Raw genomic sequence first — 26,758 nt, 5'->3', positions numbered from 1 at the left:
ATTGTGTATTTCTGAAGGTGGACAGAGAGCACAGTGAGAGCACTAGAATTCATTTTTTTTCACTTGGTGGTATATCACTGGCAGAGGACTTTTGTTTTTTACCTTATTTCAATATTTTCCTGGAAATATGGACTTTCTCACGGTTTGTGATTTTATAAGAATTGTATTGTATTGACTGTTTAAGAATACTGTATTGAATTTGCATATATCAGTTCAGTGCTGTTTTACATCAAATGCTTTTATAATAACTATTTAGCCATTTATTCTATCCCAATAGTACATTTTGGAGCTTTAAATGCATGATAAATGCACCCCTTTAAATCCTATGGAACTCTTCCCACAGGTCACTTATGTTTTAGTTGCGTTGTTGGCTGCTTTCACACTGCTCCCTTGCAAAAATGCAGAATCTTCTCCTTTTTAACTTAAAAACTGTTAAAAAACTGATCAGTGTGAAAGGGCCTTTAAAGTGACCCTGTTATTCACCTAATTAATTGAAATGGCAGTTCTCCACAGTTACTAGGGCTACTATAATTACCTCTTCTGTTGCCTATCATCACTCTTTTCCACAACTGTAGCCACTTCAGCATTCTGCACTTCTGGTGTCTGTATAAGATACCAATTCCCTTCCTCCCCTTGTGTGCTGTGGTTCCTTTCCTCCAGCCACTTGGAAGGAAAGAGACGAAGCACATGGTGCAGGATACAGGCGTCTGACACTCCTGGATGTGTCGAGTGCTGAAGAGCCTAAATAGAAGCTGCACTGTTGCAAAAGAGCAAATAACAGCTCTTCCACTGTAGACAACTGACCTTTTATTTTTTTTTAGGCTTTAAGTGGTCAGCCCCTCAAAAAGTGATATTTGTAGTTGTATTTTAGTGTGTTTGAATATTGCAACAGTTAGATGTCACTACTGTGATTCCTAATTCTATTCCATTCCGCCTCTATACTAGCAGTTTTTGCATTTCCCAAAATTTAATTTAATTAAAAAAATTCCTAGAGGGAGAATGGGAACTGCCCAAAGGTAACAGCAGGCGTGCCAACTCAGGAACTCAAGTGTAAGTATCTCACCAAAAGAGCACCTATACCCCTAAGCAAGATTGTAAATAGCCAGGTGGTTTAACTGTACAAAATCAACCAAAATCTGAAATATCACTTTTGGACAGACTGACTCTTTAGGTAATGGATAGTAAAAAATGATTTGTTACTTTAATAAGAGTTAGATCAGAAAATGACAAATCAAAAGCTATTTAATACAGAAAAATAATTTCATTGAATACATCAATTAAAGCCCTTCAATAGACAGAGTATGATTAAGAACATATGAGTCACTCCCTTCTTCTCCATGTAATAATTTTTCAATGGGCACATTGTTGATGGCTTGCCTCGAGTCATTCAGTTCTTCTGGCACAGGATCTGGTAAAGAAATTGGTATTGGGACAAACTGTGGGCTTTGGATTGTGGTTGCTGTTGCTTGGTAGGGTATAGAGTGAGTTGCTGTTGGCAGTGTTGGAATTGGCTGAGCCCATGGGAAGTAAGTAAGTGAAGTTTGCTGATCAGAATATTCTAACTGAGTAGCAACACACTGAGTGCTGTTTCGTGCCTGCAAAGAAAACATATTTTATAATTATACCACAAATAGGAATTAAAAAACACAGAAAAAATGTAACTGAATTGAATTTTCACATTCAGGCATCATGCACACTGGAGGTTCAAAGAGAGGTTATGGCTCAAAAACACTCTTTTTTTCTGGGTTTTTTAGCGGTTTTTTTTTTTTTTAGCATTTTTAAGCTTTTATCAGAGTTTGAGCATTTTTGCAGCTGAAAAACTCTTCTTTAAAACCCACTAGTTCTGGGGTTTTTTTTCCAGCCAGAAAACGCCCCTGCCAGAAAATGTTGATAACAGCCTATGTGTGCATGGACACTTAGGATAATATGGTGGAGAGTTTACTGACTGCAGAAAAAAACACCAAAAGCCAAAAACAGCAGCTGTAAAAACGTCCAGTGTGCATGAGGCCAAAGGCCCCTTCACACAGGCTTTCCGCCCGGTGGACTCTGCTTTTCTCAGTGGTGGATCGATCCGCTGATCTCCGCTGAGCAGGTGGATGGCAGGTCTGTCTCTGCTCACTGTGCTGAGATGGATCTGTAAGAGCCCCGCTCTCCTCTATGGGGAGATCGAATGAAAACGGACCGCCTGTCTGTTTTCATCCAATCCTTCAGACAGATGGAAAATAGGGTTCCAATTCATCTAGATTTCATGGACAGGGTCGAATCAGATAGCAGCAGGTGTCAGTGGACATGTCACCGCTGCTCCCTTCTGCCCCATAGGGGTGAAGAGAGCGTCCGACCAGGTCTGCCTGAAAAACTGACCTAATCAGAAAGCCTGTGTGAAAGGGCACACACCCTTCACGACATACTGATTCTGGCCATAACTAGATTTTTTTGTTGCAGTTTTTTATGTTTCCTTGATATAGACATGGAGGAAGTTTAATTAAGATCTAAATTTAAGCTTTAACCACTTGCCGACCAGTCACGTTGACTGTACTGTGGCAAAGTGGCTCGTTCCCGTCCAGCTACGTAGACCTACGTCGCTGGACTCCTCCCCTTGTGGGCGTCGCGCGCGCGCCACCTGGAGGCTCGCTCCTGCTGTATTCAGTCACAGCGGGAGTTGGGCCAGGGGAGGAGCGGCGGTGATCACCGCCGCTCTTCCCCGATCGTCGGGGAATCGAGTCTAGAGATCCGCCCGCTTGTATAAACAAAGCAGGCGGATCTCCTAAGTGACAGACAGGGTCAGATTGCAGGGTTTAGCATAGCTGAACCTGCGATCTGTTCCTGTGTCACTCAGTCACCTCCCCCCACACACGTTAGTAAGCACCAGGCATACATTAACCCCTCCCTCTCCAATAAAATTAACCCCTTCCCTGCCAGTGTCATTTTTACAGTAACATTGCAAATGTATAGCACTGATTACGGTAGTAATGTCACTGGTACCCCCAAAAGTGTCAAAAATGTCAGTCAAGGGTCCGATCTGTCCGCCGCAATGTCGCAGTCCCACAAAAAATATCGCAGATCGCCGCCATTACTCCAAAACACCAAAAATGACAGAAATCTTTCCCTTAGTTAGTAAACGCAATAACTTTTGCTCAAACCAATCAAAATACGCTTATTGTGATTGTTTTTACCAAACATAGGTAGCAGAAAACAAATTGGCCAAAAATTTTAAAAAATGTTGATTTTTACATTTTTTTGGGGGGAATTTCATATAAAAAAAATGTGAAAAATATTGTTATTTTTTCAAAATTTACGCTTTTTTTTGTTTATAGCGCAAAAAGTAAAAATCGCTGAGGTGATCAAATACCACCAAAGGAAAGCTCTGTTTGTGAGAAAAAAGGACGTAAATTAAGTTTGGGTACGGCGTCGCACGACCGCGCATTGGTCAGTTAAAGTCACACAGTGCCGAATCGCAAATAGTGGCCTGGACGTAAGACAGCAAAATCCTCCGGTGGTAAAGTGGTTAACATGTTCATGTATTTCCAAAAGGTGGATTCAATCTATTTAAATCTGCAGGTTCATTGAAATATTGCCTGCTGATCATGGCATGAAAGTCCTTGTTTAGCTAATTCCTGTTATGTAGGGGGAGATTTACTAAAACTGGTGCACGCAGAATCTGGTGCAGCTATGCTTAGTAACCAATCAGCTTACAGGTTTTATTATCAAAGCTTAATTGAACAAGCTGAAGTTAGAAGCTAATTGGTTACTTTTCCCAGCTGCACCAATTCCGTGTGCACCAGTTGTAGTCAATTTCCCCCGTAACAACTCTCACCCAGTTGTGCTCCTGCATTGTTACCAATGGTAATACGCCACTGGTGAAGACTAAAGTAGCCATTGCCGAGGCAAGGTCCACTATTATGTCTATCAGCAAATCAGTTCTAAGAAATAATGTGCAAGTCTAAAAAGGAAATGTTAGGGTTTAGATAAACTTTAGTGAGGAGTTAGGTTTACAATAAAGACAGTTTGAGGTGCCCATGGTAGAAGGAAACAAAATGGTACCATCCATGGGCAGCATAATGGATCACCTTGGATTGCTTTAGTAAATCAACCCCAGGAACTAATAAAGCCAAAACTTCACCTTGAAAGCCCAGCAACTCTAATCTGAAGAAACAGAGGTCCACAAAGAACAACCTCATTGTTTCCCGATTGTCATCTTTCCTTTAAAAAGTCCCTTGTCACTACACTTCTGCATGAATACCATTGTGAATGTGCTACAAATGACCAACAATCAAATGAAGTCACTGACAATTACAATTACAGAGTAACCTGATCTTTAAAAGGTTCTAGTTTTAGTTTTATCTAAAATCTAGTTTTACACTTAAGTGATGAGTAAATAAAATATTTCCTTTTTTTTTTTTACCGTCCATGTAGATAACTGTTCATCTTTTATAAAACCAAAATTAGTTATTAGTTATACATCCACACTAACAAAAATATTGTAAACCTATTTCCCAGGAAGTTATAAAAAGTTATAGCGTACTTACTGTAAAATTTGTTAGAAGAGGCTGTGAAGTATATGTTAGTACAGAAGGAGGACCAACCACGGTATAACCTTGGCACATTGGTTGTACATACATATCTGTTGTATAAGGACAGCTAACACTTTCATGTGAAATGTACTCTGGGCACGCTGTCCATTGAGTTAAAGGTTGAAAAGAGGGTGGTTGTGAAATCAATCCAGCGTACAAGATGCTTTCATCGTGGATTGGCAATGCTGTTGTTGTAGCATCCAGATCAACATACGACACGTCAGTGGAGCTCGAGACTGCTATAAAATATGAAAACAATAAAATGTCATCGTTATGGATGTTTCCACAACATATTATAAATTGATCCCAGCAAATCTTGATTAACCACTTGACCTCCGGAAGATTTATCCCCCCTTCATGACCATGCCATTTTTTGCGATACGGCACTGCGTTACTTTAACTGAAAATTGCGCAGCTATGCGACACTTTTTTTTCCACAATTAGAGCTTTGTTTTGGTGGTATCTGATCACAACTGCATTTTTTTAATTTTTTGCGCTATAAGCAAAAAAAAAAATATTTTCTGCTATAAAACACATCCAATAAAAAAAAAATAAAAAAAATTGAATTTCTTATATCCCTTTTTTTTTTTTTTAAATTTCTTATATCTCATTATAGCTCATAAACTTAGGTTAATATGTATTCTGCTACATGTTTTTGGTTAAACAAAACCCCCAATAAGCATATATTGATTGAATGTTATACAAACTATGGGATATATTTATGGAGATTGTATTCATTTTTTTTATACTAGTAATGGCGTCAATCAGCGACTTATATTAGGACTGCGATATTGTGGCAGACATTCTGACACTAACTGGCACTTTTGACACTTTGCCTGGAACCAGTGACACTAATACAGTGATTAGTGCTAAAAAAATGCACTGTCACTGTACTGGCTGGGAAGGGGTTAACACCTAGGCCAATCAAGGGGTTAACTGTGTGCCTAGCCAGTGTTTGTGTGTTATCTGTGTTCTCCTTTTACTAGGGGAAGGTATAGATTCTAGTCCCAGGAACACAGAATCTATTCCTCCACGCCCACTGTCAGAACTGAGATATGCCTTGTTAACATAGGCATATCTCAGTTCTCTGTGTATTGCGACGATCAGCCGGTGCCGGTGGACATTAAGTGCCCGACACGGGCATATTGGTGCGTGCCCCCTGCAGGCAGAAGTCTGGAATCACGTACACATGCGTGATCCAGTGCACATCTGCCACCCTGTAGCAGTAAAACTGCTATGGGGCGGACAGCAAGTAGTTAAAGTAGTTGTAATCCCTTACATATACCCGGTGAAGTGACTGGCTTCAGGTGATACACAGAGATGACAGCCGTCTTTTGCCTACATCCATTTCAAGTGCAGAATTTACACAGGATCTCTGAGCTCTGAAAAGCAGGGGGCGGGGAGCTGAAGTTATATCAGTGAGTAGAGCTCTGAGAGCTGATTGGAGGAAAGGGACACAACCCTGTCCACACAGCACACAGGAACAAAGCTGAGACTGTCAATCAGCTGGAACTCCGTCCCCTGTCACCATTTTTCTCTTGGTGTCAGGAAAACTCATGCTGTTAGAAGACGAACGAGGCAATGGACAGAAATTACACTTTGTGCTCTGGATTGAGACAACTACACACTATAGAAGGATATGTTTTGTTTATATTTCATGTCTGAAGTTTACAACCACTTTAGGCACATAGGTATTGACTCTGTAAAATTTCTACAAAAAAATCTCAAGTCTGATAAGTTTAAAACCATTTTTAGATACTTGTAGGCATTAAAGAGGTTGTAAACCTCCGATTTTCTTTTTTTTAAAAAACGAACACCTGAAAGAAAAACACACAATGAGCTAGTATGCATCGCATACTAGCTCATTATGAATACTTACCTAAGAACGAAGCCCCGCAGTGCCGACCGCTTACCTGTCCATGGGCGGCATGTTCTGTCGCCCTTCTTCCGGGTTTGCGGCATCCGGCCATCTAATTGGCTGGAGCCGCGATGACGTCACTCCCGCGCATGTGCGCAGGAGCCGACGGTAACGGCACAGGGGTCTGAAGGAACGGCACGAGCGGTCGTTCTTTCAGAGCGCATGCGCCAGTGATGTCACTGGCTGCATGCAAGGTAAATATCTCCCAAACGGTACATGTTTAGCAGATATTTACAGTACCTATAGAGGAGGGTTAACTTCCTCTTTAACTGCATGCTGGATTTAGGAAACATCATCCTTCAAGTGGGCTAAAAAAGACATATGCGATGCAGTCTTGTCACTAACATTAAACAGCGCTCTTTTTAATTTGTTTCTGAATGGCCCATAACATAGTTTTAGTTGTATTACCTATTGATCCTGCCAGTAGATGTTATTTTTCTTTTCCTTTGACAGGCAAGCTGTCCAGCAATAGTGACAGTTAGAGAGTTTAGACAAACTGTATATTTATACCAAAGGGAGAACAAAATTGTGCTGCAACTACTTAACCACTTGCCAACCGCTCACATGGAGCGTACTGCGGCAAAGTGGCTAGTTCCCGTCCAGCGACGTAGACCTACGTCGCTGGACTCCTCCCCTGTAGGCGGCGCTCGCGGGAGTCGGGCCAGGGGAGGAGCGGCGGCGATCGCCGCTGCTCTGCCCCGATCGTCGGGGAATCGAGTGAGGAGATCCGCCCGCCTGTGTAAACAGAGCGGGCGGATCTCCTAAGTGACAGGGACTGACAGATCGGAGTGTTCAGCATAGCTGAACATCCGATCTGTCCTTCTGTCACTCAGTCACCTCCCCCCCCCACACGTCAGTAAGCACCAGGCATACATTAACCACTCTCTCTCCAATAAAATGAACCCCTTCACTGCCAGTGTCATTTTTACAGTAACAGTGCATATGTATAGCACTGATTACTGCAGATGTCACTGGTACCCCCAAAAGTGTCAAAAATGTCAGTCAAGGGTCCGATCTGTCCGCCACAATGTCGCAGTCCCGCAAAAAAATCGTAGATCGCCGCCATTACGCGTTAAAAAAAAAAACACCAAAAATGACAGAAATCTTTCCCGTAGTTAGTAAACGCAATAACTTTTGTGCAAACCAATCAAAATACGCTTATCATGATTTTTTTTACCAAACATAGGTAGCAGAAAACAAATTGGCCAAAAATTTAAAAAAAATTCGATTTTTACATTTTTTTGGGGGGGAATTTCATATAAAAAATTTTTTAAAAATATTGTTATTTTTTCAAAATAAACGCTCTTTTTTTGTTTATAGCACAAAAAGTAAAAAGCGCACTGGTGATCAAATACCACCAAAAGAAAGCTCTGTTTGTGGGAAAAAAAGGACGTAAATTTCGTTTGGGTATGGCGTCGCACGACCGCGCAATTGTCAGTTAAAGTTGCACAGCGCCGAATCGCAAAAAGTGGCCTGGACGTAAGACAGCAAAATCCTCTGGTGGTAAAGTGGTTAATAAGCATTCAGTACTGTAAGCTGCAGTTTGGCTTTAATTTGTTTTTTTACTAGTGTAAAGTCCATCAAACCTATTAGCCCTTCTAACACTGCCCTCTTCAGAGGCTGACAATGCTGCTGTCCATGTCCAAGGTTGGTTATGTTGTTTCTCCATAGATACAGTGGAGGAATGAGTGTAGCCACCCTAAGGTCTGTTACTGGCTGGAACACCAGGAGATAGTATTGGTAAAAAGGCCCCAAAAATAAAACGAATGCAGCAAGAACATCTTAGGACTGCTAATACATTTTTGTTATTTTAGGGTTTAAATACATTTTCAATGTGGGCAAGTAAGTTGTAAATTTCGTTTCTCCTAAAGTTAGTATTCTACAGCTGCTCATTTGTCTAGGTCCAGTTTTTCACCTATTCCACAGTGCTGTGTGTGGGTGAGGCAGTCACCAGTTCCCGTCAAGAACAATGTGTGAGTTGGGTTGGGCAGCAGGGGGTAACATATTACTTTTACTAGACAGCCAGGAGCCAACTGAACAAATAAAATACAAGCTCATGGCTGCCTTGAATTTATTGGTGAAAGAAACATTATTTTTTATGGGCTGTTACTATTGACTACCTCACCACAAATAAAATGGCGTTGTACCAAGCCTCTTGCTGCTTTGAATTGATTGAAGTGTATGTCTGTTACCACTAGAGATGTAAGGTCAGACATCGCTAGACTAGTGCATCTCATGGAGGAACATATGGTGCAATATGGGATCCTGGAGAAACAACTCTAGTGCAAACCTGGTTAGAAGCTGATGGTGGATAGGAAATGAGGTCTTCCTCTTGTTGGTGAGTATCTGACACTCTGCATGTAGCACACGACAAGTGATCTGGGCCCCCATTTTATATGAGCCTCAGGTGTTCTCCATACGGTCAGAGCCCTATCATGTAACCACTTGGAAGACATCAGGCCTAATGCATGAAGCATCCCCAGCCATTGGAGGGTCATTGTTATGACAAGGAATATGGTGAGTGATAGGTTTGGGCCTTGTCATATGTGCACACAAGATGTAGAAATGGAGATCTGCATGGACTGTGAGTGGCTGGTGCTTTTAGGCCTTAGTCAGCCCTGTTTTGAAGTGGGCCCCAAGAGGTGTGTGTTGTTGTTCACTGTTAGTCCTACTCTGAAGAGATTTACCCCTCCTTTCTGTCCTAGTGGTCATAGGGTTATAAATGCATTTTAGTGGTTCATTATAGGGGCTTGGATAAACAAAGATTTAACAGTGAATTTAATGGCCAGGTTAGGGCAGGTGTCAGACTGTAGGGAGGCAATTTCACCTTGCCAATAGCACAAAAAGCACTTGTACATGGCCTTGTGTGCTAAAAACAAAATGTATTTGACCATACTGTACAAGAACAAAGATGGGCCCAATACAAGTACCTCCCTATTAAGCAACAGCCAAAACTTTGCCTTACTATTTTTTGCATTGCATGATAGTCTTAGTGCAACCCTAATGATATAATAGTACTCACAGAGCATCATTATATCAAAATTTGTAGGTAGCAGTAAGAACTTTAGCCTGTGAAGATGGTAAGTGTCAGCTCCTATACTTGGAAAGAAAAGGGGCTGGGCATGGTGAATACGTTTGTGTTGCTACATACAAACACACTGAATAACATAGAAAAGCACATAAAAGTTATACACATTTTTTCTTTTGTTTATAAATTACCTACTGGTGTGTAGGATGGATACGTCTGGAAAGTTGATGTCACCTGAAAACATACATCAAAAATGAATTATATAAGTAAACAAATGTTTTTGTAACTGATTGATATACTGTATATTGAATTATAAAAAGAGAGTATTATTAAACAAATAATGAAACCACATCTTAAAATAAACATATACACACTATTACAAATCCAAGTGAAAAGGTATTTATGGCGCATAAAGGGTTAAGACCATAGGACTAAGTTTTTGTACAAAACAGCTAAAAGTCCAAGTTAAATACAATTAAAGTCCAATGTGAAGTCCAAGGCAAACACTCTTATGGTCTGCTTCAAACTTGTGGCTGCTATCCAAGAGCTAGAAGTGAACTCTAGAAACAAAATGCAAGCAGAAAAAGGGAAGTGGCATCTAAGTGGCATCTAAGTGCAGCAGACCAACAATTTTTATCCAGCTCATAAATTGGCAACTCACGCGCTAAAAACAGCAACTTGTTTCTCAAAAATGGGAAAACACTGCTGTTATCCCGGTCCCAGGTTCCTGCTGGGTACCAGGCAGCAGCCGCTGTGTCTGTGTGTGGATACTGTAGCAGCCAGAGATAACAAACCAGAGCCAGGAAGTGGAAAAGTAATGCAATCCAGCTTGGAGAGCACCACTGGCACAGGGGTGGAAGTGATGTCAATCCCGTGGCACAGAGTTGCAAAATGTGGTGCAGTTGTGTAGGAAACCAAACCAATCAGTAGTAGTTAATGATGCTTACTCTGAATGGTCTAAGGCTATCAGTGGAGTACCCCAAGGTTCAGTGTTGGGACTCTTACTTTTAAATATCTTTATAAATGATATTGGGTCTGGGATTAAAAGTACCATTTCAGTCTTTGCAGACGACACCAAGCTTTGCAGTGGAATAACTTCTTTACAGGATGTCTCCAACTTACAAGCTGACCTCAATGCACTGTTTCATTGGGCAACTATGTGGCAAATTAAGTTTAATTTTGATAAATGTAAAGTGATGCACTTGGGGGCTAAAAATATGCATGCATCATACATACCAGGGGGAGTAGAACTGGGGGAATCCATAGCGGAGAAGGTTCTGGGTGTTCTGGTAGATCATATGCTTAATAATAGCATTCAATGCCAAGCTGCAGTTTCCAAAGCAAGCAAAGTCCTTTCTTGTATCAACAGAGGCATGGACTGCAGAGAGAGAAATATAACTTTGCCCCTGTACAAATTATTAGTAAGACCTCATCTGGAATATGCAGTTCAGTTTTGGGCACCAGTTCTCAAAAAGGATATCGGGGAACTGGAGAAAGTGCAGAGAAGGGCAGCCAAACTGACAAGAGGCATGGAGGAGCTCAGCTATGAGGAAAGATTTGAGGAACTGAATTTATTCTCTCTTGAGAAGAGGAGATTAAGAGAGGATATGATCAACATGTATAAATACATAAGGGGTCCATATAGTGAACTTGGTGTTGAGTTATTCAATTTAAGGTCATCACAGAGGACAAGGGGGCACTCTTTAGGTCTAGAAGAAAAGAGATTTGGCCTCCAAATACGGAAAGGTTTCTTCACAGTAAGAGCTGTGAAATTGTGGAATAGACTCCCTCCAGAGGTGGTTCTGGCTATCTCTCTAGATTGCTTTAAAAAAAGCCTGGATTCTTTCCTAGGTGTACATAATATAACTGGGTACTAATATTTACAGGTAAAGTTGATCCAGGGAATATCAAATTGCCTCTTGGGGGATCAGGAAGGAAATTTTTCCCCTGCTGTAGCAAATTGGATCATGCTTTGCTGGGTTTTTTGCCTTCCTCTGGATCTACTGCGGGTATAGGATTGTGTATATGTGATTGTATGGTTATTTTTTATTAACTGCTTTTTGTTTTCTATTGGTTGAGGCACATGGACTTGTGTCTTTTTTCAACCTGACTAACTATGTAACCTATTCAATATTTGTAGCTATAGGGTGAGGTATTCCTTGGATGAATGTCAGGGATGTGCTGGCCACAGCACAGCTAATGAACAAAGGCAAACGCAAAAGGCAATCGCAACGCGATGCCGCAAGTGCCCATCGTACTAGGTTTAGGCGCAAAAATATAAGCACGGATGCTCGCACGCTTATGTTAACGTTGGTGCCAAATACCATATATAAGGGCAGCAGTTGCGCTAGTGCTTTGCTGTCTGATCTGCAGCTCTACCTGTGTTCTTGAACCTGATCCTGCGTATTGCTGTATTTGACCCGGCTTGCCTCTGACTCCGTTGAACCTCTCCTACCCTGACCCTGGCCGGTATCTGGACTTTGTCTCTTGTCTCTTGCTTATCTGTCTGAACTCACATTACCGATTTCTGCCTGTATCCTGACCATTCTTTGCCTGCTGTCTATGCCTGCATCTGACTGTCTTTTACCAACCTGGCTCATCTGACCACGCATCTGGTGTCTCTTCTGCTCTGCATACACCTGCCTGGCTCCAGCTGCCTGCTGCCACCAACCCAGAGTCTGATGGTCTGCCAATGCCTGCTATCTAGATTTCTGATCCACCCTGGTGTTGCACCCATCACAATAAAGACGGTTCCCTTACACCACTGCACTCTCAAGGCCACTGTTACAACATCAGTGGTCCCTGAGCCGGGGTTGTACAAGAGGCCTTCCCTCTGCAGGTCAGGCTCAGCTGTCAGGTATGTGACAATGAGTTTCATATTGTTTTAAGATGTTTGTATCATTAAAAATTTGTACTATTTTAATCTAGAGATTTGGGTGCCTTAAAAGTCTGCCATATCCATTCCTTCTTCTCCCATTTCCCCCCCCTTTTTTTGACTTTACATATTTTGGACGTAGTACCAGTTACACCATCGCCCATTAATTTATTACCAATACTTTGAAATCTTACCTAAAACACTGAATGAACAAACTTTGCTAGTTTATTATATGAAAAAAGATAACTTTAAAGCGACACAAAACACACACCCAGTCTGTCTGCAGGGAAACATAAGCAGGAGGAGCTTCTAGTCCTGCTGCTGGTGACATGTTCAAAATAAAATAAAAAAACAGCCTTTGGAATACAGGGTAAACATAAATAATATAAATACACTGTTTTAAATTGTCATACAAATATATATTTGAAATCAAATATTTATTATTTTTTCGCAATAACATGGTGTGGGCAGATTTCTGCCAGTCACAGGCTGTATCATGCCCCTCCAGTCTATGTCTTAGAATAAGAGGGAGGTGAAGCCTGCACCAATCTACATGTAATATCCTGCCCCCATTGTGTTCAACTGGTTAGTGGGCATGGAGGAAGAGGGAGGGAGGGGCTGTCATTTACCACTGTGTATACGCCCACATATGGGACTCTATAGTCACATGGGCTGCTCAGATGTAATAGGGGGAAATCTTCAACATAGAAACTCACTGAAAACTGAGCATGTGCAGAGCTGTCAACGCTACTGGTGGAGATAGAGAGCAGCAGGATCAACCAGGTTTTTTAAGAATACAGAAAATAAATCTTATAGTAACTGAGTGAATGTAAACAGCATGTAATACACCATTTATTCATAGTTTTTGTGATGTGGGTTCAGTGACACTTTAAAGCTCATATAATATCATAAATTATAATACCTGGGGGGTTGTAGTGTTAGTTCCACTGGCACTTCCTCTTTTTCTCTTCAGAAGTTCTTTGACTGGTTCCTTTACTCGCACACCAAGGTACGGCCTGGTCTGATTATTCTGATGTTGTTCTGAAGTCACAGCTGGAAAATGAATTATAGTTTTATACACAAGAAACAGGAAGTTTACACAATTATGTGACACAAAGCTGAAAGCATATCTGTGGTCAAAATTTTAGAACATATCCCTATTTCCACATTGCATTTTAATGATTTTTGGCATACTCCTATTACTCTGAATATTAAAGCGGAGTTCCAGGCACAAAAACGAGATTTTTTTTTTGTGCCCCTCCGCTAGGAATGCCTCACCTGAAAAGGAATTGGATAGTTATTTTTTTTTTTTCTTTGTTTACTTACCTTGCAATTGAAGATCGAAGATACTCACCTCAGAGTACTTCCTCCCTCGGAGCCGCGGCTCACCCCGTCACTTCCTGCCTCGCTATGATTCCTGGGAGCTGAACTTCACAGCTCCCAGGAATCAATGCGACGGCACCGGCCCCGCTCATCATTTCCGGGCGGCATGCCCAGAAGCTGTGGAGGAATGCGGCGTCGCGCCGGAGGTGACGAGAGGGGCCGGTGCGGCGCATTCTGGGACAAGAAGACGCGGAAGAAGAAACAGAAGAGGACCGCGCCGGCTTCAGCTGCCCACAAGAGAGATGGAAACGCTGTGGAAGAAATTTTATAAGTAAATATTTCTTCTAAAAGGTAAGTGCGAACCGGGACAGATCAGAGGCTAGCCATTGTGGAATGTGCTAGCCCTGACTGTCCCGGGGGTATGTTTATTAAAAAATGACATCTGTGCCCGGAACTCCGCTTTAAAGTTAGTAAACTTAGTTTGTGAACGCCTCCTCACATTTACTTCCTTGAATTCTGTGACATGCATTCACTATGCCCTGTGTCACACATTTCACAGAGTCTGCCTGCTGAACTACCCAAGTGCTGTGTTTTAGGAGGCCGAGTCATGGTGCAAGGTGCAAGGTACCATGAGATATGAAGGCCTTAGAAAGTGAAAGTAAACAAAAGAGGAGAAGCTGCAAAGCATGCAGGGAAATCAGGAAGTTGTGAAAACAGACATATGAAGTAAGCGTATATTGGATTGTCAAATATACATAATGTTTGTACTGCTATTACAATGCTGATGTTCCCTTTACCACCCCTCTGTTTAGCTACCGGGAGTGAATGAAAGACTTGCATAACGTATAGGTTGCTGGAGTTGGAGCTTACACAGATCTACGGACTCCCAATGTAACAGCGCTGATTGGCCAAGCACTGTTATTTAGCCCACGTTAGTTCACATTGGTCCGATTTGATATGCGATTTGACTTATCAAATCGCATTTCAAATCAGAGCCAATTGCCGGCAATGGCACCGTTTGAATTGGTACTACTTTTAGCAATTTGGGGGGGGGGGGGCAATTTCCATAGACATAGACCACCACAGGTGTCTGTGAAATCTCCCCGAAGTCAGACTGAAATGCCAGCTTGAAATTGTGCGAGTTCAACTGAACTCGCACAATTTCCAAACGGCCTCAGTGTGAACCTGGGCTCAAAGTAATTGTAATTGCTCTTGAAAGAGGTTGTAAACCCTCCAAACCCACTTCAGCACATTGCAATCCTCATTATTAAAGATATTCATTGCTGCCTGTAAAAGTTTCCTTACTTGTTTAATCTTCTTGAAATCTGCTCCCTAATGCTTGATTACGTCACCGGCGCATGCGCTTTCTGTCCTGCGATTCACGGCACACTGTTAATGGGGAGACAGCACACAGAGCGTGCCGTGAATCGCAGGACGGAAAGCGCATGCGCCAGTGTACAAAATACCTGCTGTCTGCGGCACAGCTTTGAAGACTCGCGAGACTGGGCATTCATTCACAGCTTCCTGGTTCTCCCCTTGTCACACGGGGAGTAAACCAGGGCTTCATAGAGACTCCTATAGCGGTGTTCTGTCAGCGGCAATCATCTGCAGCTTATAGCCTCGAATGACAGCGGCAAAACAAGAGATATAACACAGCGGAGCTTGGTTGCCATAGTGATGTCGGGTTGAGAAAGAGGCTTGAATAATACACGGTCGCGCATGCCCGAGATTTAAGCAGGGGAAACAATGAAGGGCAGAAATGACATCTGAAGCTGAATCAGAGAACAGTACTGAAGATGGCGCAGCCTAATCCCGGAAGAAACATTTTTTACAAACTACTAAAAAATAGTAATAGTAAGAAGCGATTGTGCATACATTATACTGTACAATGATTGTAAATGCATTTTCATATCACAGTAGAGGAAAATCGCAAAAAAGAAGGCAGAGTTTACTTCCTCTTTAAAATAAAAATGACCAACAGGTTGAGGCTTCATTCAGCTGTCTCTAAAGAGCCACAATTTCTAGTGTGACTTTGGAGCGTGACTTTCATGCGAATTTCAGGGCAACTTTGATTTGACTTTACACTCAATGGATCTAAGTCGCATCAAAAGTCATACCAAAATAGTACTTTAAACCACTTGCCGACTGCCCCATAGCACATTTACTGCTACAGGACGGCTGCACTGCGCAGAATCATGTACAGTATTTCACAAAAGTGAGTACACCTCTCACATTTTTGTAAATATTTAATTGTATCTTTTCATGTGACAGCACTGAAGAAATGACACTTTGCTACAATGTAAAGTAGTGAGTGTACAGCTTGTATAAGGGCTCTTTCACACGGTCCGCCTCCGTAGACGGATCCGTGCTGCTCAGCACGGGATCGTAAACACAGAAGGGGACATCTCCCTCTCCGCTCTGTGTGCGGAGAGGGAGATGTCAGAGCCCCATGCATCTCTATGGGGGAACAGGCGGTCCGCTCTCATCCGATCCCATTCGATCCAATCCGCTGGACAGATGGAAAATAGGGTTTCTATTCGTCTGGATTTCACGGACAGGATCAGATGCGGATGGCAGCGGGTGTCAGCGGAGATGTCTCTGCTGACATCCGCTGCCCCATAGGGATGCATGGAGCATCCGATCAGATCCGCCTAAAAAACTGACAGGCGGATCTGATCGGAGCGGTCGTATGAAAGGACCCTAATAGTGTAAATTTGCTGTCCCCTCAAAATAACTCAACACACAGCCATTTAAGTCTAAACCGCTGGCAACAAAAGTGAGTACACCCCTAAGTGAAAATGACCAAATTGGGCCCAATTAGCCATTTTCCTTCCCCGGTGTCATGTGACTCGTTAGTGTTACAAGGTCTCAGGTGTGAATAGGGAGCAGGTGTGTTAAATTTGGTGTTATCGCTCTCACTCTTTCATACTGGTCACTGGAATTTCAACAAGGCACCTCATGGCAAAGAACTCTATGAGTATCTGAAAAAAAGAATTGCTGCTCTACATAAAGACGGCCTAGGCTTTAACAAGATTACCAAGACCCAGAAACTAAGCTGCAGCACGGTGGCCAAGACCATACAGTGGTTTAACAGGACAGGTTCAGCTAGACGCATGAGTGCTGCCAGCATTGCTGCAGAGGTTGAAGGGGTGGGGGGTCAGCCTGTCAGTGCTCAGACCATATGCCGAACACTGCACTCTAATGGTCGAATGCGCATTAGGTCTCTCCCGCCAACGTCAGAGGAGAGTAGTCGGAGCCTGACCCAGCGCCGAGGTAAGTCACTGAAGGGGTTTTAACCCTTTCAACTTGGGATGGGGGTGGGAGAGGGGCACTACAGGGTCCTGCAATGCCAGAAAAATTAATATGTTTTCCAGGGGGCGGCAATTTTATTTTGCCTAGGGCGGCAAAAATCCTTGCACCGGCCCTGGCTACAGTGCTATGTTTCATCTACAGAAATCCTGTTTTTCTCCAATTTGTAGTCTGTATTTTTGGATGTTTGCCTCTTGAATATATGAGCGTGTCTGGAATGTTTCTGTAACCACAGTTACTTATGTAAACACATATATCAGCAGATATGTAAAACAGGAAAGAAATTGGTATGTCTTTGAAGTTAGGTGTGGGAGAGGAACAAAGAATTTGTTCTACAGTAAAAGTAACATATGAAAATGTGTGGTTAAAGAAAAAGTAGTTTAGTAATAAAATTGTCACCTACTTGAAAAGTGTCAGTAAATCATTGATGAAATCATTTTCAGTACCACACCTATCTGTACCCTATGTATAGCAATTTTAGAAAAAAAAGTCTGTTTAAGGTATACAGTATGCAAACTTTGACCTAGATTTCACATTGGAACATACAAGGGCAAATGCATGTATGTCAAACCAAAAAAAAATTGTATATTATTATTTTTTAAATTATTTTTTTCATGTAGATATTTACTACTGTCTCTGTCTCAATTGCAAATTTTCTCTCACTTCCTGTCTGGTTGTCATCAGGAGAGGAAGTGAGGGGAAATCCCTCCAAGACCTCATAGTCACATAGCTAGTCAGACACAAGTCCATCTAGTTCTCCCAATAGAAAAAAATAAATAAATAGAAAACCTCTCTATAAATATTCCTATACCTGCCGTTGATCCAGAGGGAAGCGAAAAATAAACCCCCAGTAAAGCATGATCCAACTCTGCAGCAGAGGGAAAAATGCTTATCCCCCAGGAGGCAATCGAATATTCCCTGGATCAACTACCCCTGGTGTTATTACCTATAAATGTTAGTATCCAAGCTATATTTTGAGAATTTAGGAATCCTTTCATCTAGTTCTTGATAGAGTCTATTACCCATTTTTACAGCTCTTACTGTGAAGAAGCCTTTCCATATGTGGAAGGTAAATCTCTTAATGCACAAAGGTGAAGGAACTGTTGCTTTTTGAAGCATCTTTTGTTTTATTGTTTTATGCCTCTGAACACATCTTCTTTTCAGCCAGCGGGGGAGACTAGCTAATACTGGGGCGCACAGATCTGGTACAGCTGTGCATAGTAACCAATCAGCTTCTAACTTCAGCTTTTCAATTAAGCTTTGGCAATACAACTCAGAAGATGATTGGCTACTATGCACAGCTGAACCAGATTCTGTGCGCACCAGTTTTAGTAGATCTCCCCCAATGTGTCTATCCATTTTGTGTTTTTTTAGATGCATTTTCTGAATTTAGGGGGAAACAAAAGAGAAGCCCGACAATTTAAAAAAAAAAGAAAAAAAAAAAAAAAGCCAGACAATTAAAAAAAACAATATTTTATACTTTCTGCTATAAAACCTATCCACATATTCAATAAAGATGTAAAAAAAAAGAATTTATTCAACAATTTAGGCCAAAATGTATTCTGTTACAATTTTTTTGTAAAACAAATCCTAATAAGCAAATATTGATTGGTTTGCGCAAAAGTTATAGTGTCTACAAATTATAGGATATATTTTTTTCTTTTTAACTAGTGGTTGTGGCGATCAGCGAGAGTAATAGTGGAACTGCGATTTCGGACAAATCGGACATCTAACTGACACTTTTTACACTTTTTGGGGACCAGTGACACTAATACAGGGATCAGTGCTAAAAAAAAAATATGCACTGCACTGTGCTAATGACACTGGCTGGGATGGAATTAACATCAAAGGGTTAACTGTGTGCCTAGCCTGTGCTTTCTCACTGTGGGGGAGGTGATTTGACTAGGGAAAGGCAAAGATCCGTGTTCCTTACACATAAGCATGTGTAAATGCATGCACATGTGTGTATATTCATTGTAAATATAGGGTGAGCAGATCTCATTAGTAGAAGAAAGAAACACATGAAAGGGTCCTTTCACACGGTCCGCTGTGCGGTGCAGACTGCTCTCTGCTCAGCGGGGATCGATCCGCGGATCGACAGCACTGTGTGCTGAGAGGGAGGTGTCAGAGCCCCGCTGCTCTCTATGGGGGAATCAGATGAGGGTAGACCGCCTGTCCGCTCTCATCCGATCCCCTGGACGGATGGAAAATGGGGTTTCCAATTCCATCTGTCCGGATTTCACAGACAGGATCGGATGCGGATGGCAGCGGGTGTCAACAGACATGTCTCCGCTGACATCCGCTGCCCCATAGGGATGCATGGAGGATCCCATCAGATCCGCCTAAAAAACTGACAGGTGGATCTGATCGGATCGTTCGCGTGAAAGGGGCCAAAGGCTTGTATAATAGAGGCACTCTTTTTTTTTTTTTTTTTTTTATTCTTTATTTAGTATTCAAGGAATTCAGCAATGTAATAAAGGAATAAACATTGAACAGCACCATATGAAAAATGTATAAATATGTACCATAGAACACAACAACAATACTAAACATATACAGGCGGTCCCCGGGTTACAAACATCCAACTTACAAACGACAAATGGAGGGAGACAACAGGAAGTGAAAGGAAATTTCCCCCTAGGAAGAGAAATTCACTCCTGTAAGAGATACCATGGGAAAAAAGTGTCTCCACTGAAGTTTTATCACCAATCCTTGTTTCCACAACAACCCAAAATTTTCAAAATCCAATTGTCATAGGAACAGAAAGTGAGATGAAATCTTCAGAACGGGCACAGACCGAAAAACAGGGTGTTACCCCTTCCCTATGCTATCCAAAAAACGCTATTTTTATTTTTTTGGCTGGAGCTACACTTGTAAATGTACCTGTTCTGACTTACAAACAAATTAAACTTAAGAACAAGCCTACAGTTCCTATCTTGTTTGTAGCCCGGGGACTGTCTGTACAAGTAAAAGGGTGGGTGGTTAAACAGAGGCACTTTTGATAGTGTATGGTAAGGATCATGAGGGGTCTTTACAATTATTAAGAAAGCATTGATTAGTGTAACTAGCCTAATGCCTCTGCCATGCAAGCTAATGATGATTTTTTTCTTCCCACACACATAGTTCAAACTAGGGATCAACCGATTATCAGCAAAGCCGATATATCAAGAGCCGATATGCACTTTCCCCGATATATCGGAATCGGCCCCGGAGGTTACCGATATTGCCGATATTTCGGAAAGTGCATGTACTGGAGTGATGCCTGCAGCTAGAGGCATCACCCGGGGACTGGTGTCCATAGGCTGTCTTGTAATGACAACCAATGCGGCTGAGAAGCCGCTCGGCTGTCATTACAAGGAGCGGGAGGGGACGTCCCTCCCGCCGCCTTCCGCAGCTCGCCTGGGTCTCCCGTGCCACCGGGAGACCCGAGCAACCAGCCTGCACGGCCCCCGAAGACCCGATCAAAGCCGCATTCGGCTCTGATTGGGTCTCCATGCAAAAACCCGGTAGTGATGTCATGAGATCACTTCCGGGTACTGGCGCCAGACTCAAAAAAATGACAGCATTTAAAACAGTCAAACTTGGTATTTTGAATGCTTTTAACCACTTGCCGACTGCTCACAGTATATTTACTGCGGCAGTCAGCCCCTCACAGGCAGAGTGACGTAGGTCTACGTCGCTCGCCTGTGAGGCTCTGGGGAGCGAGCGCGCGCCCGCGGAGGCGTGCTCCCGTTCCCGCGCGGTCACGGACCCCCCCGCGCGTGTGACCAGTGGACCCGATGTCCGCCGGTCACTCGGCGATCGGCGGGGGAGAGGGAGAATGTCAGGCAGCTTGTGTAAACAAGCCACCTGTCATTCTCCTCGCTGTAAAGACACTGATCACACGGATCTAGTATGTAGATCCGTTGATCAGTGTCCTTACAGCTCAAGCCACAGCCAATCACAGTAGAAAGCACGCCCCTAGGGACACACACAGCCCCTCCCTCCCAAATAAAGTTAACCCCTTCACTACCAGTGTATTTTTACAGTAACAGTGCATATGTATAGCACTGATTACTGTAGAAATGTCACTGGTAACCCCAAAAGTGTCAAAAATGTCAGTCAAGGGTCCGATCTGTCCGCCCCAATGTCGCAGTACCGCAAAAAAAATCGCAGATCGCCGCCATTACACGTTAAAAAAAAAACAACAAAAATGACAAAAATCTTTCCCTTTGTTAGTAAACGCGATAACTTTTGCGCAAACCAATCAAAATACGCTTATTGCGATTTTTTTTACCAAACATATGTAGCATAAAACAAATTGGCCGAAAATGTTAAAAAATTTTGATTTTTACATTTTTTTTTTTGGGGAATTTCATATAAAAAAATGTGAAAAATATTGTTGTTTTTGCAAAATGTACACTCTTTTTTTGTTTATAGCGCAAAAAGTAAAAATCGCACGGGTGATCAAATACCACCAAAAGAAAGCTCTGTTTGTGGGGAAAAAAGGACGTCAAATTCGTTTAGGTACAGCGTCGCACGACTGCGCAATTGTCCGTTAAAGTCACGCAGTGCCGAATCGCAAAATACCCCCTGGTCGTTAAGCAGGAAAATCCTCCGGGGCTTAAGTGGTTAAGTGCAGAGGAGGGGTTTGGGGTCTTTTAGACCCCCAGATCCCTCCACAAGAGTACCTGTAAAGTAAAAAAAAATATATATATATTTTTTAAATGTGCGAAAATATCGGCCAATATCCATACGCGATGGCCAAAATATCAGTATCGGTATCGGCAATGAAAAAAACGATATCGGTCGATCACTAGTTCAAACACAGGAAAAAATCAGGTAAGGTAGTATGCAGGAAAGAGTTGTAGACTGTCAGCATTTTGGCCCTTTTATGGTCTGATTTACTAAGATACTCTAGCAATTTGTGGAATTCATTTTATATAATGCTAATGACATAGAAAATAAATGCAGTGTTTTTTTTAGATGGTTAAAACATTCCAACTAAAACTTACATGAGCATACTCTGAAAGGCCTTTTTTTATTTATTATATATTATTTAGATATAATACCCTGTACACACCTGTACTATTTTATGTCTATAGTCCAAGTAAAGAGATCTGATTTTCAAGTCATAAAAATACTGTACATAAAGACCAGTATGTTGAACAAACATATAAAACATTTTATATTTCCATATCTTTTCTGAACAAATAGGTTAAACTACCAAGGTCATTGACTAACATGAGGGTAACTGAAGTTAAGAATTCCAATCAATGGATCAGGTGTTGTAGTCGATATAATACATTTAGAAAAATCACATTATTTTCCTTATCTGCACCTAGCAACATAATTCATTCTTAAATATATTTGAAGCGCAAAAAGCATTCTATAGCTTGCATCAGCGTCTTGGAGTACTGACCAGACTTATGAAATTCCCAGATTTAAGTTGCAGGAAGCTGGCAGTCTTGGGTTGATTTACTAAAGGCAAATAGACTGTTTACATTGCAAGGGAATTTTCCTCAGAGTCTAGAAGGAGGTGAAGCTGTGCTGATTTGGATCATCCAGCCATGAGCAAGCAAAAATACTTTTTTTAAATTTTATCTACGTGATATTGGGTATTATTTGCACAGTGAAATTTCACGAATTGGAATTGTAGTTCCTGAACAACTGGAGGGCCATAGTTTGGAGACTCCTGCTTTAGATGTATAATATTTTTACAGTTTTTTTAAGGCCAATAGAAGCAGAGCATGTTTTATTTAAAAATGGAAAGTATAATAAATGAAAAGTATAATACATATTTTATTTATTGTAGATCAAACCATCAGTGGTGCTCCAAGCCTTCTGGGTGTGATCCTATGGCCCCTAATGTTCCAGGTGCCGGCCTCAAGGAGCAAGGAAAATGCAGGCAAAACACAAATTCATTCTGAGATTCAGAATACTTTATTAATCCCAAAGGGAAATTATTAATGTAATTTACTGTTTAGTTTATTCCATCACACTGGCTTCTATACAATCACCAATAGTGTTGAGCGAACACGGACTGTATTATTCGTGTTCGTACCGAATAATTGGATTTTTTTTACCCGAACACGGACACGGACACTTTACTGTATGTTCGGGTAAAAATCCGTGTTCGGTCGTTTTATTTCCGGGTTTTGCATGCTTTGGCGCTCTTTTCATGGCGGGCTTTCAACAGCCAATCAACAATCGTTTAACTGGTGTGCCTTAAGCCATCCCAGCCATGCCTGCAAATGTCTTAGTAGCTGTGATTGGCCGTCTGAAGCATGTGACCAAGTCTTTATAAGTTCGAGGCAGCCGCCGCAGCAGCGTCATTCTGCTGCTTAGCTAAGGGACAGAGCACACATCAATGTGCTGGCTGCTGATTAGGGAAAGATAGGCAGGAAAAAACCATTTGTGTCCGGATAGAATTGAGGGACAGGTCGGAGTGTTTAGGCAGGGCGAGTTGTAGGCATTTTAGGGATAGAGTCTGCTGAATTATAGGGTCAGTGTCTTCTACAAACTACAATCGATATTGCTGTGTGGGGGGTGGGGTGAATCTGCACTCAATCCTGATCTACGATCTCTTCTCAATCCTGTTAGGGACAGAGTCTGCTGAATTTTAGGGAAACTGTGTTCTACAAACTACAATCGATATTGCTGTGTGGTGTGGGATTGGAGATAGGCAGGTGTCAGTGATCCACATCCATTTTTCTGTGTGTGAGCTGCAGTGAACACAATCTTTTTGGGCTGCAGTGAACACAATCTTTTTGGGCTGCAGTGAACACAATCTTTTTGGGGTGCAGTGAACACAATCTTTGTGGGGTGCAGTGAACACAATCTTTTTGGGGTGGAGTGAACAACATCCTTTTTGGGGTGCAGTGAACAACATCCTTTTTGGGGTGCAGTGAACACAATCTTTTTGGGGTGCAGTGAACACAATCTTTGTGGGGTACAGTGAACAGAATCTTTGTGGGGTGCAGTGAACACAATCTTTGGGGGGTACAGTGAACACAATCTTTTTGGGGTGCAGTGAACACAATCTTTGTGGGGTGCAGTGAACACAATCTTTTTGGGGTGGAGTGAACAAAATCATTTTTGGGGTGCAGTGAACAACATCCTTTTTGGGGTGCAGTGATCAAAATCCTTTTTGGGGTGCAGTGAACACAATCTTTTTGGGGTGCAGTGAACAAAATCCTTTGTGGGGTGCAGTGAACAGAATCTTTGTGGGGTGCAGTGAACACAATCTTTGGGGGGGTACAGTGAACACAATCTTTTTGGGGTGCAGTGAACACAATCTTTGTGGGGTACAGTGAACAGAATCTTTGTGGGGTGCAGTGAACACAATCTTTGGGGGGTACAGTGAACACAATCTTTTTGGGGTGCAGTGAACACAATCTTTGGGGGGTACAGTGAACACAATCTTTTTGGGATGCAGTGAACACAATCTTTGTGGGGTGCAGTGAACACAATCTTTGGGGGGGTACAGTGAACACAATCTTTTTGGGGTGCAGTGAACAACATCCTTTTAGGGTGCAGTGAACACAATCTTTGTGGGGTACAGTGAACAGAATCTTTGTGGGGTGCAGTGAACACAATCTTTGTGAGGTGCAGTGAACACAATCTTTGTGGGGTGCAGTGAACACAATCATTGTGGGGTGCAGTGAACTCAATCTTTGTGGGGTACAGTGAACACAATCTCATACTTCTGAAGATTTGAGGGTGCTGCCTGTTCCATACTCCCCCTACTCCTCATCTAGCCTTTTAGGGGTACAAACAATAGTAATTGGGGCCTAGTGTGGTTGTGTACGTGTGATATACATACACTTTTTTTGGATCATATTTTCTATTCCGCTATTTAATCAAAAACCTGTGGGGATCAGTTAAATTGGGGGATAGTCTGTGTTGGTACGTGTGAGAGAGATCCACCTTTCCAAGTTGTTGGGGTTCATCTCATACTTCTGAAGGTTTGAGGGTGCTGCCTGTTCCATACTCCCCCTACTCCTAGCCTTTTAGGGGTACAAACAATAGTAATTGGGGCCTAGTGTGGTTGTGTACGTGTGATATACATACACTTTTTTTGGATCATATTTTCTATTCCGCTATTTAATCAAAAACCTTTGGGGATCAGTTAAATTGGGGGATAGTCTGTGTTGGTACGTGTGAGAGAGATCCACCTTTCCAAGTTGTTGGGGTTCATCTCATACTTCTGAAGGTTTGAGGGTGCTGCCTGTTCCATACTCCCCCTACTCCTAGCCTTTTAGGGGTACAAACAATAGTAATTGGGGCCTAGTGTGGTTGTGTACGTGTGATATACATACACTTTTTTTGGATCATATTTTCTATTCCGCTATTTAATCAAAAACCTTTGGGGATCAGTTAAATTGGGGGATAGTCTGTGTTGGTACGTGTGAGAGAGATCCACCTTTCCAAGTTGTTGGGGTTCATCTCATACTTCTGAAGGTTTGAGGGTGCTGCCTGTTCCATACCCCCCCTACTCCTCATCTAGCCTTTTAGGGGTACAAACAATAGTAATTGGGGCCTAGTGTGGTTGTGTACGTGTGATATACATACACTTTTTTTGGATCATATTTTCTATTCCGCTATTTAATCAAAAACCTTTGGGGGATCAGTTAAATTGGGGGATAGTCTGTGTTGGTACGTGTGAGAGAGATCCACCTTTCCAAGTTGTTGGGGTTCATCTCATACTTCTGAAGGTTTGAGGGTGCTGCCTGTTCCATACTCCCCCTACTCCTAGCCTTTTAGGGGTACAAACAATAGTAATTGGGGCCTAGTGTGGTTGTGTACGTGTGATATACATACACTTTTTTTGGATCATATTTTCTATTCCGCTATTTAATCAAAAACCTTTGGGGATCAGTTAAATTGGGGGATAGTCTGTGTTGGTACGTGTGAGAGAGATCCACCTTTCCAAGTTGTTGGGGTTCATCTCATACTTCTGAAGGTTTGAGGGTGCTGCCTGTTCCATACTCCCCCTACTCCTCATCTAGCCTTTTAGGGGTACAAACAATAGTAATTGGGGCCCAGTGTGGTTGTGTACGTGTGATATACATACACTTTTTTTGGATCATATTTTCTATTCCGCTATTTAATCAAAAACCTTTGGGGATCAGTTAAATTGGGGGATAGTCTGTGTTGGTACGTGTGAGAGAGATCCACCTTTCCAAGTTGTTGGGGTTCATCTCATACTTCTGAAGGTTTGAGGGTGCTGCCTGTTCCATACTCCCCCTACTCCTAGCCTTTTAGGGGTACAAACAATAGTAATTGGGGCCTAGTGTGGTTGTGTACGTGCGAGATACATACACTTTTTTTGATCATATTTCCTATTCCGCTATTCAATAAAAACCTTTGAGGATCAATTGAATTGCGGGATAGTCTGTGTCGGTACGTGTGAGATCCACCTTTCCAAGTTTTTGGGGTTCATCTCATACTTCTGAAGATTTGACAGCGGGGCCACAGTGGAAGCACAAGGCAGAGGAGGAGGAGGAGGAGGTCGCCAACGCAACCAGGGCACCGCCAGCACCTCAGAAGGCAGGGTTAGCATGGCCGAAATGTGGAAAAGCTTTGTCAGCACGCCACAACAAACAGCAGCACCAGCAGCTCAGATGGAACGTCTTAGCAGGAGGCAGCATTTTACCAACATGGTGGAGCAGTATGTGTGCACACGCCTACATGTAGTGAATGACGGGTCTGCCCCCTTCAACTTCTGGGTCTCCAAATTGGGCACATGGCCT

At 42.3% G+C, this 26,758-nt stretch overlaps 1 protein-coding gene across 2 annotated transcripts in view; it reads right to left on the bottom strand.

The window, feature by feature from the left end:
- Positions 1–798: 798 nt before the first annotated feature.
- POU2AF1 (POU class 2 homeobox associating factor 1) overlaps positions 799–26,758 on the bottom strand; it is a 145,908-nt gene continuing 119,948 nt past the window's right edge. Inside the window, exons 2-5 of one of the 2 annotated variants that reach the window (XM_082274426.1) lie at positions 13,315–13,445; positions 9,709–9,751; positions 4,527–4,807; positions 799–1,595 (exon numbers count right to left, since the gene is read on the bottom strand). In XM_082274426.1, coding sequence (XP_082130552.1) covers positions 1,278–1,595; positions 4,527–4,807; positions 9,709–9,751; positions 13,315–13,445 — 773 coding nt within the window. In that variant the 3' untranslated portion in view covers positions 799–1,277. Of the gene's footprint in view, positions 1,596–4,526; positions 4,811–9,708; positions 9,752–13,314; positions 13,446–26,758 lie in introns of both variants that reach the window. The other variant, XM_082274425.1, reaches the window with a different exon arrangement.

This window comes from Pelophylax lessonae (assembly GCF_965119305.1).
Source record: "Pelophylax lessonae genome assembly, chromosome: 12".
Taxonomy (NCBI): Eukaryota; Metazoa; Chordata; class Amphibia; order Anura; family Ranidae; genus Pelophylax; species Pelophylax lessonae.
The sequence above is the reverse complement of the archived record's forward strand: the minus strand, read 5'-3'. Positions and strand labels throughout refer to the sequence as shown.